General features: G+C 35.7%; 1 protein-coding gene and 1 non-coding gene across 2 annotated transcripts in view; one reads left to right on the forward strand and one right to left on the reverse strand.

Moving 5' to 3' along the window:
* Positions 1–18,806, forward strand: part of Gxylt1 (glucoside xylosyltransferase 1) — a 44,315-nt gene extending 25,509 nt beyond the window's left edge. Inside the window, exons 6-9 of the mRNA XM_010640947.3 lie at positions 68–319; positions 5,684–5,807; positions 6,956–7,128; positions 16,843–18,806. Of these exons, the coding sequence (XP_010639249.1) occupies positions 68–319; positions 5,684–5,807; positions 6,956–7,128; positions 16,843–17,004 (711 nt within the window). The 3' untranslated portion in view covers positions 17,005–18,806. The remainder of the gene's footprint in view (positions 1–67; positions 320–5,683; positions 5,808–6,955; positions 7,129–16,842) is intronic.
* LOC117286178 lies at positions 5,185–5,288 on the reverse strand. The gene has a single exon (XR_004517329.1). It is a non-coding gene; the product is annotated as a U6 spliceosomal RNA (small nuclear RNA).
* Positions 18,807–19,704: the final 898 nt, after the last annotated feature.

A 19,704-nucleotide genomic window follows, 5' to 3' on the forward strand; every position in this document is an offset into this window, starting at 1 on the left:
CTTCTATGATTACAGTTTCTTTTATTAATGGAATTATAGTTAATTCAACAAATATCTCTTCCTGTAGTTGATCCTGAAAGAAGTTGACTCACTGTTGTACGTTGACACGGATATTCTGTTTTTACGACCTGTTGATGATATTTGGTCTTTACTAAAGAAATTTAATTCCACACAAATTGCTGCGATGGCACCAGAACATGAGGAGCCTCGAATAGGATGGTACAATCGCTTTGCCAGACATCCATACTATGGAAAAACTGGAGTGAACTCTGGAGTTATGTTGATGAACATGACACGAATGAGAAGGAAGTATTTCAAGGTAAGTCACTGATACAGAAAGTTGGTTAACATTTAAGTTTTCTTTTATTAAAATCTAGACTAAACCATAATGTCTTTTTTGTATGTTCATAGTATTCTGTTTAGTAGACCATTATAGGGTGTCAGAACAGATGGCATTATGCACAGCAAAGTAAAATAATTCACTAAGTCGTACACTGTCTCCCTAGATTGTCATTGAAGGAAAAGAGTCCTCATTCTGTAGTTGTACTTGACTTTAACTATGTATATGAAGGCAATAGAGAGTTGTGGGTGGGAGCACAGACTCTGCAGCCTGTTGACATGGTTCACATTCTGGCAGCTTAATAACTCAGAGGTGTTGAGTAAGTTCTGACTATGTCTAGGCTTAAGTTTCGTCATCTTTGAGCTTTTGTGAGGATTATGAAGTTTAAATGAGTTAAAATAGTGTCTGACACATCTAAATGTTGGCTATTGTGGTACTGTGTTGGAAGTTAATTTTTTTCTTCCCCAATATTGGGGGTCTTTAACTCAGGACCTTGCACTTGTGAGGCAGGCGTGGCGCCACTGAGCTAAATCCCTGGATGGAAGTTAAATTTTGAAAAACATTTGTGCATGTTTCTAATCTCAAATTGTGGAGTCAGTGAAAGAGTCAGATTTTAAATTTACTGATGTGCTTTCTGAATATATCAGTGTGCTAGCAACTTGGTTAGCTTTAAAGTTTCCATGATCTCAACTGAAAAATAGAAATAGTAAACAGACTTACCTAAGTTAGTTTAAAAGAAATTTTAAAAATGTTCAGTGCAGACCGTGGGACTTAATAAGAGTAAGAAGATTTTTAAACTTTAGCTTAAAACAGTGACTTCTGAGCAAATACCCATTGTTGGCTTTCTCTGTACTGTTTATTCCTTTATATCTAGTTAGGACTAAATTAAACATTAAAGATTCTGTCTTATGATGTGAGTCCATATGTGTGTTTGTAGGTGTATTTATTTGTCATGTATTTTTCTATGACTTGTTGTAGAGCAGTTTACATTGTTATTTCCTTCTCCCTTTTGCATGCCTGTTTTAACATGTTCCCACCTGCTTGAACAACCAGTGGTGCATGCACAGCTATCGCACTGGGTGGCTCATACCATCATTGTGAACGTGTTAAATCTTCTCACTGAGAGTTGCTTCCACATTTCTTTGGTGTGAGCGGGACTACTTCTTGTAGCCCTTGCTACCATGTGCTAGTATTTGGTAGTACCCATCACTTCTATATTTTGTTAATATGGTAAACATTGTTTTTTAGCTTTCCTTTTTTTTTTTTTGGTACTTGGGATCGAACTTTGTGCTTGTGAGGCAGGCAGCAGCACCACTGAGCTAAATCCCTAGCCCAGCTTTTTATTTTCTGAACCTTTACAAAATCTTGACTTCAATTCAGTTTTTTCTCCCCAAAACAGAAATGTTAATGAGAATAAATAGTAGGTGACCTCTGCTCTTGCTTAACAATGAATATCTTTATTAAGTTACTCAGTTTATTGTGTTTTGAGTTTTAAAATTTCATGAACTGTGAAGTTTTACTATTAACTAAAACTGGCCTAGTAGCATGTTATTTTTTGATTCTTAGACTATGCTTGGTGATATTATACCAGAAGATGGTGCTCTAAGATTATCTGCTATGAAATAATGTGACTTCTCGAAAACTGTATTTGAAATTCATATTATTATGAGCAGTGTTGCAAAGAACTGTAGAGATAATTTAACATCATTTGATTCTTAAAATTAAAATATAGCTATATAGCTTTAATTCCATTTTTACTATTTGCTTATCTTTTATTTAAATGACCCTCTTAAATACATGTTTTCTCTCTCTCTTTTGCTTTTTGTTCGTGTCATGTTTTAAGCCAACTAGAGATGTAGATGTAGTTAAAATAATTGCTAAACCTTTTTCTTCTTTGCATTAATGACTTCCTGAAGAAAAAGATGAGAGGACTGATTGTACCTTAATTCAGTAGGTATAATTTACTCACCCATTATCTGTTACAAACAACCCTATTCGTGCACTGAAAACACATTCAGATTTGCTTCACTTTCAAATTTTGTTATATTTATGATTGCTGAGATAGATTTATATGATTTATTGATTTTAAATTGATTTTTTCATCTGTGTTTTACGTGATAGTTTTTCTGTCTATATCTTTAGCAAAGAGTGCCTTAGTTTTTCCTGTTAATTCTACAATTCTGGCACAGATCTTAAATTTAAGATCTTAGGCATGCAACTTAATTATTTGTAATCACATTCCAAATTGTTTCATTAAGATCCATGAATGTTGCCCAGGGTTCTTACCACATGAAAACCCATAGGACTACTCATACAGGATAAGGGTTATATTTGAAATTTTTTGTCATTCAATTCCTGCCATTCACGGCTGTTGAATTTCAACCTAATATATCAAAGTAACATATATTAAAATGGTAAAAAGCTTACATTATGTTCTTTGTATTTCTTTTTTTTTTGGTACCAGGGATTGAACTTGGGTCCTTGCGCTTGCAAAGCGGGCCACCGAACCGCTGAGCTAAATCCCCGGCCCCTTCTTTGTATTTCTTAATGCTTGATAGACAATGATGTCACATCTGTTAAGCTGTTTGTTTATTGTGTTATAGTATTTTCTGTTTTGAATCCTTATTTTAGGGTATTTCTTTTCTTTTTCTTTAAACATTTATTCGAATTTTTCTTAATCTTTTTATTAGATAAAATCCAAAGAACATAAAGTTAGGTTCCTGGAAATCCTTCCCTTGTATGTTTCCTGAACCTTCTTCATGTCCCACTATATATTACTTTATAAATGTTTTTGGTCCCTTTTTCTACCTATTGTGGTGCCCAATAGAGTAGCACCTGAGTTGCTAATTGTCTGCAAGCAATAGTTACAGTAATGTTTTAGAGATGAAGCCATAAGTGAATTAATGAAAAATACTGGGGAGAATACTTTGTATGAGGTAAGCATGTTGTTTTTATGTATCTGAAAGATATATGTGCTGGAAGACTTACTGTGTTCATACAGATAGCTTGTGAGAGTATAATAATAGCAAAGGAATATAGAACTTTTCAGAATGGAGTAACTGGTCCTGGGGAATAATTGAGTTACCAGTTTTTGTCATCATTGGAGGATAATGTGCATAGTCATCTGTTAATTCTATATTTAACAGTAGGATAGGCTGATAAAGAGTCCACCCTTTTTCAGAAGCATGAATAATTCTAAAATGAAGCTAATTAACCTTAATATAGTACAGTATGCATTTTGGTAGACTTGATAAATTTAGAGCTATATTTTTCTGTTTTAATATTTACAGAACTATTTCTCTTATATGTGTATACTTAAAAAAAGATGTAAAGTTAGAGACAGATTATTAGGCCTTGAGAAGAGGGTTGGAGAGAGAGAGTAAGAGAGAGTAGTTTATCACCACTGTGGTAAAAGATCTTTTCATGTCAGGTGTGGTGGCGCACACCTGTAATCCCAGGATTAGGCTGAGGTAGGAGGATTGCTGCTATTTTGAGGCTAGACTAGACTAAATAGTGAGTTCAAGGCCAGCCTGAACTCTATAGCAAGACCCTGTTCCATTAAAAGCAAAAAACAAAAAACTTTTCATGTAATTTATCCCCATTTCCCTTTCTTTTGTTTTGTTTTCTGTTTTTGTACTGGGGATCAAACTCAAAACCTTGCTCTTGTGAGGCAGGCTTTAGAACCACTAAACTAAATTCCCAGTCCTCCCTTTCCTCTTTTGGGAATGGCTGTTTGTCCATATTATTTTGCACAGTTCTTGGTTGTCTTTCCATATATACTTGAACTTTTTTTTAATTTACAGTTTTTTTAGTTCCTATTTGCAAGACGTGATTACACTAATTGTGGGGAGTTGGTACGTGATTTATGTGTGCCTCTATTCCTTGTTTTTTTATTAACTATAATAGATACTTTCATTTTACCATAATAATACTACTGTTATTACTTCTTGTTCATTATTTTTCTACTAGAACTTTTTCTGTTCGAAAGATTTTTTTTTCTCCATTTGATCTTTTCTGAAAAGACTACATTAGACCCTATCATTTTATCTTTGATGGATTTCCTTTTAATAAATAGATATGTTTCTTTCAATATATATAGTTAAGCAAACATGGTTGATGTATAATGATTAAATATAAGTGTTTATATCTAAATATATATATTTTAAGATTAGGATGGCATCTTTAAACTGTGGGTAATTTTAGTGTCGTCTGTTTCATAGTATTAAGCCTGTTAATAAATGTATAATAAAAATGGGTAGAAGAATACCTGCCACATAATACATACTCATTAGCTGTTATTATTTTTAGTATGACCGCTGTTATTTCCACTCTGGTCTTTTATTATTAGATGTTCAAAGAGAACATTTGAAATTGATGAATCATGTTTAAAAATGCACACCACTAAAATTAAACACTAAAACCCAATATACTTTGCAAAAATTGGATTGGAGAAAAAAGCAATGAAGAATAAAACAATAGACAATGTTTTTGTTTATTTGCAGCTTTCATTTTTCAGAGGGAATGTGTTCTAAGACAGTAAAGTCATTTGGTGTACTGAGCTCTGCATACAGAGCTGGAAGAAAGTGTCATCTGTAACTAACATAGTTAATAATTAACACAATAATAAGAAAATAGAAAAATTATAAGTCTGTTGTGATAAAAGTCATATTTGTAGACTCAGAATAATCTTATTGTATTGTAGATCTTAGAAGCCTCGGTCTACAGGTTTTTCTTTCCTTTTTAAGTTGAAAACTTTCACCTTTCCCTCGTCCTCATCTTAAAATTAAGATGGGGTAATTAAGTAGTAATTAAACTATTACTACTTTTTATTTTATTTATTTTTAAAAAATATGGAACGCTCTATGAATTTGTGTGTCTTCCTTGCACAGGGGCCAAGCTAACCTCTGTATCATTTCAATTTTAGCATGTATGCTGTCAAAGTGAGCACTACTTTTTAAAAAATTATATCACTGATAACGTGTAGCTTCCGATATCTTTGCTGTCTTCCCCTCTTCTACTGGGCAGCCCTCTTCACAGTTAAGATTGTAAATGTCACTTGGTTTTTTGGTGGCTTTTTTGTTTGTTTTTTGAGGCAAAATCTGGCTATGTAGTTTGGGCTGGCCTTGAACTCACTGTAGAGCCCAAACTGGCCTCAAACTCACAGCAGTCCTCTGCCTCAGTCTTCTGAGTGTTGGGATTACAGGCGTGTACCACCGGGCCTGGCTGTCACTTGGAGTTTGCATTTCTCCTGTGGCTCTGTGATGGTTGCTAAAGGGAGACGAGCTGTCATGCTGCTGTTCAAACCTGAAATTTTGAAAATGGTTTTAATATTTTTATCAACAGAATGACATGACAACAGTACGGCTACAGTGGGGAGATATACTTATGCCATTGCTTAAAAAATACAAACTGAACATTACATGGGGTGATCAAGATCTGTTGAATATCATGTTTTTTCATAATCCAGGTAATTATTTAAATTCCTTTTATTCTTTACATTTGTAAAAAGAAATTGTAGATGATACTTAGAAGGGGAGACATGCAGCAATTTGATTTGGGTGTATTTTAATGGTTGCTGCTATTTACAGTTGAGACAGTAAAATTTTTCTTAAATAATTGATTCAGATGAGAGAGATCTATAAATCCCAAGCATATCTTTCACTATTTTAAGTCTTATTTGCTAAGAGGTGTATTTTTTTTTCTTTTTTATTGAGGTTATTGGTACAATCTAGGTATACAATACAGTTACATTCATCATTGGGATTCTGTACCTTTACATAATAGGTCTTGATTCTCATTTTTCCCCTTGTCCCTGCCTTCCCTTCACCCCCTCCTCCCCTCCCCATTTACAAACACTTTGTTTCCATTTTTTCAGTTTCTCATATTTTTTTCCTCTCCCTTATTACCTTTCCCCCACCCTTCCCACTTTCCCTACACCTTTAGCCCTTTACTACCTATTTCACATTATTAATTATCTCATTAGGATCCTGTGTACTATTATAGTTTTTCACACCAAAGAAACTATTTAGTATTTCAGTTAAAGAAATCTCTGTCTGAACATTAAAAATAGGGAATCCTAAAATAACACTAAAAAGGGAAGTAAAAGAGAAAAAGCAATGATATAACTTTAAAATAATCCTTAGTTCTGGAGATGAAAATGGTCTGTGAACATAAAATAAAACTAAAAAGGGAAGTAAAAGAGAAAAGGCAATGATGTAGGATTAAAATAATCGTTAATTCTGGAGATGAAAATGGCCCCTGAACATATTTAAATTGCTTCTCGCTCTTATAGTCTTATCTTATTCTTTTTTCATTATTTAGAGAATACTTTATTAGTTTCTGTAATCAAACCCACGTAGATATGACCTTACATATTTAGTACGATGTGTTACCCCTGTACACATGGAAAAAAAATAAAAAAAAATAAATAAATTAACGTTTCTAGACCAATATGGTTGTCCATTTCTGTACAATGCCAACTCAACACAGTAAATTGGGATGACTTTTTCCAAAGTTGGCAGCAAAGAGGTGTATTTTTAAACTAAAAATTTTGCAGAGTGTTAATCCTGTAGAGTTAGGGGTGTTTGTTTCATTATTTGATTTGTCTTCATGTAGAAAGCCTTTTCATTTTTCCATGTCAATGGAATTATCGACCTGATCATTGCATATATGGAAGCAACTGCCGTGAAGCAGAAGAAGAAGGGATCTTTATTCTTCATGGGAACAGAGGTGTCTACCACGATGATAAGCAGCCAGCATTCAGAGCTGTTTATGAAGCACTGAGAAATGTAAGGTTTGCCTTTAAACTAAACAAAACTTTTCATTTGATAAAATGTGCCAAGTTTATGGAGAATGTTATGGTGTAGTTCTAGATGCCTCCCAAAGCCTCCTATGCTCAGAGGTGGGACCTCTGGGAGGTGACCAGATTATGGGGATTATAGCTGACTTGCTGTTAGGAGTTGGGTCTGGTTGGAAAGTGGGTCACCACAGTTGTGATTTCCTTTCTGGCTCCTCCCTTTGCTCTCTGCTCCTGGTTTCCTTGCCCTGAACTACTACTCCTCCTCCATGACCTTTGCCATGCCACCTTGTCTTGGAGCTAGCTGATTATGACTGAAAACTTTATAAACTATGAGCCAGAATAAGCCTCCTTTAAACTTTGGGTGCCAGGTATTGTGCCTCAGTGATGAGCAAGTATGCAAAAATAGTGCAGACTTTAAATACATTTGTTGTTTAGGTTCATCAGTTATTAAATATTTTGCTCTGTTTGCTTTGTTTTTGGTTCTCTCTCTCTGTAAATTGTATTTTCTCAGCCATTTTTCAGTGAGTTACATATAATATACTTTTTTTTTTTTACTCCTAAAAGCTTCAGTGTTTTACTAAACAAAAGAACATTCTCTTATAAGCACAGCACAAATACTAACCTCAAAAAATTTAATGATACTTGAGCCTCTCATCCTTTAGTCTCATCCATGTGTTTCCTCTACTCAGAGAATAGTTTCCTAGTCTTTGTCTTTCACAGTGACAGGTTTGGAGAGTAGAGATTCCCTGCCTGCTTTGTCAGATGTTCTTAGTTTTGGTTTGTCTAGTATTTCCTCATAGGTAGGTTTAGGATATGCATTCCTGATCAGATGTGATGTATCCTTCTCTATCACGTTCATAGTCACTTGTGTCTGTCTGTGCTTTAAGGGTGATGTTGATCTCTCAGCCAAAACATTATTCAGTTTCTCCACAGTGCATGGTTACTTTTCCTCTTGTTAAGTGGCCCGTGGGAGCAATCTTTTAAATCATGTAAACACTCACAGGCCTGACTGGATTATGGGGACAATATAGCTGATTTACTGTTAGGAGGTATTATCTTGTTTACTGTTACCTTGTTGGAAGAGGTGGATCACTGCAGTTATTAAGACTTTCCTACTAGATGGAGCATTGGTTGTTGGTTCTTGCATCAGTCCTTACTATGGCAGTTGCAGATTGATTGTTATTCAGTTCTAGTACTCCTTCCACATGCTGTGAGGAAGATTTGAGCCTCCCTTTTTGCTCATCTCTTGATCTATGTATAATGATAGTTTTGGTAGTTATCCCTCTTACCCCAATGAGTTATGCTATTCTAGTTATTTTGGTGCTAAAGTTGTTGCAGATTTGGTCACTGGAAACATCTTTCAGCCACTTTTGCCATTTTAGCATGCCCCATCATTTTTTAAAAGTTTCTTCTTATTTTTTGTCCCAACAAAATATTTCAGGTTTATCTTATACTTTTCTGTCTTAATTCTGAAATTAGCCATCTTTCAGAGGAGCTGTGTTTTCCTTTAGTAGGCTTTGGATGTTAGGCATGATCATTGCTACAGGGTGTCTTTGCCATTTCAATGACAGAGCTATGAAATATAAACACAGACACAGGGTCACATGATGCCTTCACTTCTAGCCCATTCCTCCAAGGATCTTCCTTGCCTTCCCCTCTAGATCTTTATCTCATTTCAGTTCCGCAATTAGAATCGTGACCCCTCACATCAGCTATTTCCTCATTTGTTTAAATCTATGATGCATTTAAAATTGTTTCAGAAATGCTTCCTGTACACTGTTACCTCCATCACCCACCCCTAAAATGTAACCCACCAAGAAGGGTTGAGGATTTGTTTCCAGTCATCTCTCTCCTGTTCCTTTGTGAGGGTGCACTTAATATAGTACTCAGAAGTTACTTGAATTGGTTCTTTCTTCCTCTCTTTTAGTGTGACTGTTTTATTTATTTGAAATATATTCCTTTCTCTCCTTGATATGTTTTTAGTAAGTGAAATATTAATGTATTTTAAAAGTTGAAATCATGCACTCGGGAGGCTAAAACATTAGGGTCACTGAGAGTTTGAGGCCATCCTAAACTACATGGTGAGATGCTGAGTCACAAGAAATAATGTTGCAAGCATGTAAGGGTTTACTTAGATGGATCCCTCCATCCCCTGTCCCTCTCATCCCACCCATCCTCATAGTCCCCAGTGTCACTGTTTTCTGCTCTGACCTTCCTGTGTTTCTCTTTGAAAGACGAGTACCTGCATGTGTGCTTGTTTTATAATTTCCCTTTTCTTACACAAAGGGTAGCATGCTGTACATATTTATTTGTTTGTATTTTTCTACTTAAAATATTCTGGGAATATATACATCAGTTTAACAGGACACTTGATGTTGCCAGTAGTTTGAATTATTTCTTTTCTTTTCTTTTTTTGGTACTGGGGATCAAACTCAGGATCTTGAGCTTGTGAGACAGGCGGCAAAACCACTGAGCTAAATCCCCAGCCCTCCAGTAGTTTGAATTATGAATAGTGGAGCATCACATAGCTTTGCCATATGTACATTTGTATTTTGGGCAGGTGAAATCCCTGGAAGTGGGATTATTGTATTGAAGATATTGCTTATTTTGCTAAAATAGGGTTTGTTTTCATTCTTGTCAGCAGTTTATGATGTAGCCTGTTATCTATATCCTTATTAACAGAATGTATTAAGCCTTTGAGATTTTGTCATTCTGATGACAAATGAGAAATGGAGCCTTAGTGTAGTTTTAATTTGTATTTATTTTATTGTGAGGTTGATTATTTTATATTTTTAAGAACTTTTTGTTGTAGTTGTTCTTGAGATAGAGTCTTGTATGTAGTTCAAGTGGTCTTGGGCTTGCCATATAGCCTAGACTGGCCTTGCATTCACAATCCTCTTGTCCCAGCAAAGGCTTGTTAGGATTACAAGTGTGCCACCATGCCCAGCAAGAACCTTGTATCTTTTTGGGGAATACGTTTTCTTTTAAGTCTTTCATCTATTCTTCTATAGGTTTTTAAAAATAATGTTATTGAAGCACAATTTATACCTTCAGAGTTGTCTCCTTTTATCTATATGATCCATTGATTTTTGGCATGTTTAAAGAATTTTACAGTTATTACAATGAGAGTGTTTTGCCTCTCTTAATTTAAAAAATTTCTTTATAAGCACATTCTTTATAGGGAATATTAGTTTTTTTGTCAGTGATACATTACTGTTTTTTTTCTCCAGTTTGACTTTAAGGAATTTTATGTGTTCTGTTTATTTAAAAAATTTCATGCAATTGTTTATCAACTTTTTTTTTTAAGACAATGTCATAATTAGACTTACTGCTAACAGGTTATAGAACCACTTACAGGAGAAAGCACCCATATACTACAGTGGACCCTTGGCTTATCAACTTGATCGATTACTGAGGGATTGTTGTAACTTAAGTCAGTGTAGCTGAGATCTGGACGTTTATTTGCATACACACTATAGATAACAAGAGGCAAATGAATCTTAACCTGAGGTGTTCGGATGCCAGGCCCATCATAACTTGAGGTTTCACTGTTATTTCATTTATTATATTTACATTTTCTTTTATTTTGGAAGAGGAATGGATATCATTTGATCCTTTTTTCAAATAGCTCTGCCATGGTCTCGACACCATTTATTTATTTTTTTCTATTTTCTCATATTTTTTTCTTTTCCCTTATTTCCTTTCCCCTACCTTTCCGCTTCCCCTACACCTTTTCAACACCATTTATTTAAAGTTTGCTGTCAACCTTAAGTGTTGAGATACTGACTTTGTTGTCTACTGAAATTCCATTTGTAATTTCCTGATTTTCTATCTTGTTGTTTTGTGCATTAATACTATTTAAGTTATGATGGCTTTATGATGTATTTCAGTGTCTGATAGGGTTATTCCCTCTTTGCAGCCTGAACTTTTTAGTGTTTCCCTAGCGATTGCATATTCACTTTCCCACACTGATATAAGAAAAGCTCAGTGATAATTTTACTGGGGCCATATTAGTATCATACATGAACCCAGGTACTGCCAACATTTTGTTGGTTGCTGTGGGTCGAATGTCCGAGCCAGAAATCATTGTATTAGTTACTTTTTTGTCTTTGGAACAAAATACCCGACACTCACAGGTTAAAAGTGGTGAGCCTTATTTTGACTCTGGTTGGCTGGCAGAAACAAGATGGCAGAGGGCCCTCACAGAAGAAAAGTTGCTCAGCCTATGCCATCCAGGAAGCAGAGAGAGAAGGGAAGACAAGTCACACCCCCAGTGACCTGCCTCTAAGCAGGCCCCGCCTCCTAACAGCAAGTTAGCTATGAACTCATTGGCTGACTAATCCACAGGTGATTATAGTGCCCCCATGATCTAGACATCTTCCAAACACAGGGGACTTAGTGGGTCATTTTTGATTCAAACTGTAACACTGATGCTGAAATTTAATTTTCAGTATAATGATATTAAGAGGTAGTGGGGCCTGAGACGTAATCATCGTCATGGGCACTCCACCTTCATAAGGGATTGTGGTGCCCTTGAGTGGGCTTTTTGGAGGATGGGGTCTTAGGAAGTGAGCTTGGCACTTTGTCTCTACCCTACTACTATCACCCCAGATATTGATTCTCTTCTCTTTTCTTCTTGTCTGTCCATTCTTGTTTTGGGTAATTAAGGTGGATTGATAGAGATGATTATACTTTACATACGTTAGGTGCATGCATGAATTAGGCCTCTGTGGCTATCTTAGGCTGCAAGATCTTGTAGTGGATTTTATGGAGCTTTGGATTTATGCTCCAGCGATGAGCTACATTACTTTCCATGTTAGGTGGTTCACTGCTAACCTAGGGAGAAGTACATATGAGCATTTAACTCACACAAGCGTGCTATCTGTTCTGCTAGACTATGCTTAATTTCAGTGGATGTGGAAAAAAAATTAATAAATATAATTGTGTTAGTTTGGCCTAAGTGTGGAAGTCTGAAGAAGAGCTGATGATTCCTATTTGCCAAGTTCTTACTATTTGCTAGTGACTTAAAACCTGTGGTCTAGTATAGCTTTATTGATAAATAAGAATAAAAACACTTGACTATAATCTGTTGTGGCAGAGACTTTACTAGAACTGAGAGTTTAGTAGTTTCGTTATAGAAGAAGAGTTATTTGAAATGGGCCCTGAAGAATGAGTAAGAGTTTGCCAGATGAGTGGGCTCTGATAACTAACTGTCTGAGAACACTGTTCAGGCTGTGGATAGGTCCCTGGAAAGGTCAGGCATTGAGTTGTTGGGTGGATGAAGGTGTGCAGTGGCTTGGATGAAGGTGAAATGTGGAGATAGTGTGTGGTATTGGTGTGCTGATCCACCATCATAAGGAAGTGGAGTTTTCTCCTGGAAATCATTTTATATCAAACTTGGTGGATCGATTGGTAATAGATCTGTAGCTGCAAGTTTGTTTTTGGTACTGCGGATCAAACTTAGAACCTTGCGCTTGCAAGGCAGATGTAGTGCCACTGAGCTAAATCCCTGGCCTGCAGTTTTTATATATTATTTGCTAAGTTTCTTGTCCTATAAACTTGACAGATAAAGTTACTAAATAATCATGATATGACTATACACACTGAAGAATTATAACATTTAGTGTTGATTTTCATTTTAATGTAGCTGGCTTGTGTGCTTTCAGAAATTAATATATTTTAATAATGCTTTATTATGGGTTGTCAGAAGGTGGTAAAAATGAAGAAAAGTACTTTTGGGGTTCTGAGACTTTGCAAGATAGAAAAGAAATGCATTCCTATAAAAATGTGATTCCTTTGTTTCCTTTGAACATTTAAAAAGAATCTTATTAAAGAATTAAATCTCTCTAGTTTTATATTTTCCTGTAACTTTAAATATATAGCTTTTAAATTGAGTAATAGCTTTAAGTTGATTAATTACACTTGACTTTACAAAAATAGATCTTATTTTAAGAATGATTTCAAACACTGATTTTTTTTGTTTGTTTTGGGTCTATGTTAACTACAGCTTATATTGATACATTTTTCAACTTAATGAATTTAATCAGCCTTTTATGGTGCTGTTGATTTGTGTTTTTATCTTCCCTTATCTATAATTAAGTGAGAAGTGTAATTTTTTAAAGAATTGCATTTAGACAAGGGTGTGTATGCAAGTTTCAGATGGAAGCTTAGTTACAGCCACAGGATCCAGCAAACAATATTAATTATAAAGGATGTAACCATCTTTAAAATTAAATACATAGCTGTGTCTGCCAATAAATCAGTTTTTACAGTCCATACATGTTTGTTAAATATTAGTTGTTGGGTGAATAAAACTACTAAACTTAAAAATTGGAACGTCATTTTGGGAACAAAACATTTTATGGCTCCAAGGTATTTTCTGCTTCATGTATTTCATTCTGAATTACTGTATTTCCTTGGTGTTTCTGCATTAACTTTGATTTACTATGCACCTGCTTATATTTGCATAACTATCTCTCTGCAATGATCTTGAGTGCCTTCTCTACCACAGTACCTCCTTGTGTATAGTTGACACTCAGGATTTATTGGATTGAATTGCCACTCTGTCATCCTTTTCATGTATGTTCTGCTTTTTGTTAATTTTTGTGGTTCTCATGCATGCTAGACAAGTGTTCCTCACTGAGGTACATCTCCAGCCCCTTTTTTAAATTTTGAGATAGGGTCTTACTAAGTTGCCCAGGCCACTATCTTACCTCAGACTCCTGAGTAGGTGGTCTTTACAGGTGTGTGCTGCTGTGCCCACCTGTGCATTCTGTTCTTTGAAAATGCCTCACACTGCCTCATTGTGATCATCATAGCCTCATGGTGTGTATTTCCCGCCTTTCAGCTGATGCTTTAATATGTAAAGCCTGGCTTTCCTGATAAATTGTATTCTGGGTAATGTGCTAGGGAAAGGAAGGGCCATGTTGGGAAAGGTTTCTGAGAGGAGCTGACATTTGACTTTAGCCAGAAGGATGATGAGTACAGGCCTGGAAGCAATGGTGAGGATGAGTGAAGCACAGAGCAGCATAGCAAGAGTCCTGCAGGGATGTAAGGCATGTGTGGCCTTCTGGAAAGCTACCTTGAGATGTAAGTTATCTGTACAACCCTGGAGGTGTGGCATGGACTGAAGGTCAGAATGTAGTGTCTTTAGACTGTTGATGATGTAGGTGGCTATGGTAATTTATCTTTTCCCTTAGAGTCAGATTGCTGTGTCATATAGTTCTTATTTCAGAAAATACTTATCAAAAGGCTTTTTTTCTCAGTGAAGGGGGAAAAAAGCCACAAACACTGGGATGTAAGTCACATGAAAATGAATTTATTCTTAAGTATTGCATAGTTCTGGGAATCAGCAGTCTTCCCCTAATTCTTAAATGCATTTACTATGTCTTTATTTTATTGTTAATATTATATAGTAAAAACAAAAAACTGGCCGGGGATTTAGCTCAGTGGTGCCTCTGCCTGCCTTGCAAGCACAAGGTCTGGTACACACAAATAAATAACCTGACCAAAATGTGATCTTCCCATTGTTGTATTCCTCCCAATCTGTCATTTGAGTGTGTTTTTTTTTTTTTTTTTTACACACACTGAAATGTTACTTAACAATATTGCTTGATGAAGTTTACTTTCTTTAACCCAGAAGCCGCTTGTAACCCCACACAAACTTGTCCGTATCTTACACAGCACAGCACTTTTTCAGTCTTACACTGCACATTCAGCTTCATCCTTTAAGCTGCTTAAGGGTGAAAGCATGGTTTTGTTTACTTATTTGGAGCAGTATTTCTGTGATGTGCTGAAGTGCCTAGACTCGTGATGGTGAACGTTTTAGAGCTTTCAGTGATAACAGCCAGCTGTGGTGCATGTGCCCTAGGTTTACACCATTGGCCTAGACTTTTGGAGCTAGGCTATTGGGGAAGAATTATGGCTTTATATACTTACCTAAGTTTATGACAGTGGGAAAATGCTCGCTCCTTGCCTTTGTCGCTTCAGTGAAAAGTGAGAATGATAATAGATTTCATAAAATTATTTTGAACTTTAAACACGTTAATACCTGTACCTTCTTAAAATGACATCCAGCTCTTGGTGCTGCTTTCTTTTCTTTTTTAAAATTTTTATTTTTAAAATTATTTATTTATTTTTTCCTCATTGAATTTATTGGTACATTTTAGGCATACAGTACAGTTACATTCATTATTGGGATCTTGTACCTTTACATGAAAGGTCTTGGTTCTCATTTTTTCTCCTTGTCCCTGCCATCCTTTCACCCCTCTTCCCCTCCTCCTTTACAAACACTTCATTTCCATTTTTTCATTTTCTCATACTTTTTTCTTTTCCCTTATTAGCTTTCCCCTACCCTTCCCACTTTGCCTACACCTTTAGCCCCTTTCTTCCTCTTTCACATTTTCATTACATTGTTCTAGCTAAGCTCATTCCTTTTTATTTCTGCCTTCAAAACCATTTTAAATGTTTCTATTCAATATATGTGATTGATTTTTAAAAATCTTTCAGAGTAATAGTTTCCTGTACTTAGGTTCACTTTTCCTGCTTGAGAGGTACCAATATTTAGGATCTCTTTGGATTTCCTCACTGATAAGTACATGTTAAAAATACAGACCTATTTCTTGGTACATGGTGGCTTTTTCCAGACTGTGCTTAGGGTGGAGTATTTATTTCTTCTCCCTCAGTGCTAGTGAGCTTCAGGGATAATCTCAAGTTATTTCCACCTCTCAGGTTTCAAGTTCTGAATTTCCTTGCATTTTATTTTCAATACCCATCAATCTTTCTAATTGAAAATATACCTAATTGAAAATACTAAATCAAAAATAAATCTGTTTGAAAATAATAAGATCACAAATTATTTCCACTTAACTACAATGCTCCCAAATATATTTCCTAGGATATTTATATATTTTACAGTAAAACAAACAAAGAAGCTAGTCAAAAATATATTTTGTAAGTAATGGGCTAGTTATCATTCAATTGATGTATTTCCTGGTTTACGTTTTAGACCTTTTCATGTGCCAGAATAAAGAGTGCAAAAAGCAGTTCTCAAATATCTTTATCTTTGGGAGCCCTCTGTGCAAATACAGCTCTTCGGGAAATGCAGAGCTGTATTGTTGTAATGCATTCTTCCCCTCCAGGCCTCCCATCTCATCCCTTTCTAATCTAGCCTCACCACTGTTACTGAGACATTTTAGGAAGGTGGGAGTGGGAATTTGATGCACAGGAACGTTCTGATTGTTTGTCTTTGTTTGGCACCAAGTTGCCCAGGATGACCTAAAACTTTCAATCTTCTTGCCTCAGGTTTCTGAGTAGTTGGGACTATAGGCATGTGCCACCATGCCTGGTTAGCCCCCTCCCCTTTTTAAAAAAGAAATTCAACTTTCATAGTTTCTCCCAGATAGCTTCAGAATGTATGAACATTTTACACCAGTATCTCTGGATCTTCTCTGTCCTTGAGTGTGTTTTTCCCTTAATTTAGAATGCCCTACTTCTATAACCCCTCTCTGAATAGCTTTCCCTGATTCCTTCAGAGAATTGCCATCTCTCTCTCCCTTCTCTAATAGTTCTGTATGATTCCTTGAAAATATTGAACATACACTTTTTGTGAGATACTAAATGGAGGTTAATATTAAACTGGAGAAGCTGTTGGGAAAGTAATAAAACTTTTGTATGTATTTTTGCTTTTTTTTTCTTTTTCCAGTGTTCTTTTGAAGATGACAATGTCCATTCCTTGTTAAAGCCTTTAGAACTGGAACTACAAAAGACAGTGCACACATACTGTGGAAAAATTTACAAAATATTTATCAAGCAACTAACAAAAAGCATAAGAGACCGTTATGACAGACCACCAAAGGAAAGGTGATTCTTGTGACTGCTAAAGTAAATGGACAAAAACAACAAAATATCAGAGGATATATGTGAGGGAATCATCTTCCATGAAGTATTTGGGGAGAAATTACTCATCTCCAGAATATTTTTTCCCCCGAAGAAGTTATAAAAGCAGTATATTCATGTGATGAAGAACGAGTTAAAATCCTGGGCTCCAACAAGAAGACATTTTTGATCTCTGATGTTTTGTAACACATTACTTGTTAACATTCCATTATTGCTGCAAGGGTTATTCCAAGCTTGTAGACTGCAGAACCCTGCTAGCTTTTACTCTGGAGTAAGATATAGGGTGTGTGGGAAAAAGGGTTCCTCTTACACAGTGGAGACACAAACTGTGAGTATAGCAATAATTTATGTCAGCACTAACCTCACTTTATACACGTGAGAAACAAGTTGTTTACAGGAACAGAAAAGGTTTCTCAAGAAATGTGATATGACCAATGTAATCATTGACAATCTATGTGTACCTTTATGCATTTCATCTCTATTCTACAATATTTTTTGTGACAATCATGTTTTTAGACTCTAAGCTGCACGTTAAAAACTGAGTTGTATGAGAAAGAGTAAAAATAGTGAAAATGTTGAGGATTTCGTGTGCATGGTGTGCGCGCGTGTGTGCGCGTGTGTGTATGTAGAGGTGAGAGACAAAGAGAAATGTACTGTTTTCATTTTGTGTGCATTAAACTGTTTTACCAAATCTCAGTTATAAATTATCTAGAATTTTTATATCACTTTATGTGAAAATTTGCAGCTTTACTGGGCATTCTGGAAGTAAGATATATTATGGTGATAATAAAGTGAGAACCTTAATAGTAATGTTAATGTGATGGTCGGAAATGCAGCGGACCAAAATACATAAGCTGTATACTTCCTGTGAGTAGTCATTTTAGTTACCACACAATAAGAAAAAATAGTCCATTTAAACTATTCTACCTCAAATGGCGTTATAGGATATTTTTTGAAGAAGCAAATTTATAGATTCAATTTAAGTAAGTTGAACAACTTTGATGGATGATTTGGATTAACAGGTTAATCTATAGAAAGGTAGTTTTGATTGGTTGATTCCTTTTTTTTTTGAACAGTGCTAAAGACAGTTAGCTTTTTAATCTTGAAGATGAGAAAAGTATTACTTCTCTTGCCATTCTTGACCTGCTATCTACATAATTATAGATCTGAGTATTATACTGGAGTACATATCTCATTTTGCTCTGTGCTATTTGGTTATCTTCTTTTTTCTGTCTGATATTTTAATGCTTAAATAGAGAAGGGCACATCATGAAGGAAAAAAATCACTTGTGAAAATTGTGGCATTCTGTCTTGAAAAGATACAGTGTCTTCTGTGTAGCCCTGGATATGCAGAAATTAAGTGATTGGTACTGTTGTCTCCTGTCTTCTGTAGTTTAGTCAGGGATAGACTGAGAGAGAAATGTTAGAAAAAGCAAATTAAAAGTTGACTCCACTCCTCACAAGACTTCCCAAAAAAGAGAGGTTGATAACCAGCCTTGCACTCTTATAACTGATTGGTTGAGAGAGCAAGAGCTTTAGTTCCTTTACAGAGTGTGAGAACTGTGTTAAAATTGATCTTGCTGAAGAGGAAGTGAGTATCCTAAAATTTCAAGCTTTGGCTGATGTATATATATTTCTAATGGTCCACAAATGAGACCATTGCTGTCTGACTCCAGAGAGAGGGAGCTTGTTAAAAACAGATGTTCTGAGCTGGGTGTGGTGGTGCACGCCTGTAATCCCAGCACTTGGGAGGCTGAGGCAGGAGGATTGCTGTGAGTTCAAGACCAGCCTGGGCTATATAGTGAGTTTTAGGTCAGTCTCAACTACATAGTGAGACCCTGTCTCAAAAAACAAAACAAAAACAAAAACAAAAAAACCAACAAAATCCCAGATGTTCTGAACCTTCACCATTTGGAGATTAATATCCTATATCTAGGATGGAGTCTGCAAAGTCTTTTTAATTAAAAGATTTAAAGATTACACAGAAGTAGAGTGCATAGTACAATGGTACTCATCATCTAGATCTCATGATCTAATATGTCAATATTTGCTTCACTTACTCTTTTTTTCTTTGCTGATTGTGTGTATGTGTATGCATGTGTGCACGTGTGTGTTTTTTAACCGGGGCTTGAACCCAGACCTTCATACTGAGCTACATCTGAGCTACATTTTGTATTTTATATTTTGAGACAGGGTGTCTCTAAGTGTTACTAAGTTGCCTAGGTTGGGCTAAACTTGAAGTCCTCCTTCCTGCCTAAACCTCCCAAAGTGCTGGGATTACAGGCATGTGCCGTCATGCCTGGCTTGCTGAAATACCTTAAGGAAATCGCAGATACCATTTTTGTCACTGCTTATGAACATTTTGGAAATTACAAACACATCATATGTAAAAGGAGTGACAGCCGTTTGGTTTCATCTACTGTCCAATCCTTAAGCATGTTTTGCTGATTGTATAAAAAGTGCCATTGTTCATTTGGTTTGTTAGAACTAGGATGCAAATATGTTATATCTTGCTTTTAATAAGCACTTCAGGTGAGTTTGATGCCCCCTAGTTTGGGAACAAGTTATTTTGCCCACTTTTAAAGTTAGGTTGCCACAATTCTTGTCACAGTTGGTAAATTATAAATGTGATTTTAAAATTAGAGGAACCAGTTTGGGTTATTGATAA

This window comes from Fukomys damarensis, unplaced genomic scaffold, assembly GCF_012274545.1.
Source record: "Fukomys damarensis isolate Sample0158 unplaced genomic scaffold, DMR_v1.0_HiC HiC_scaffold_15, whole genome shotgun sequence".
Lineage (NCBI taxonomy): Eukaryota > Metazoa > Chordata > Mammalia > Rodentia > Bathyergidae > Fukomys > Fukomys damarensis.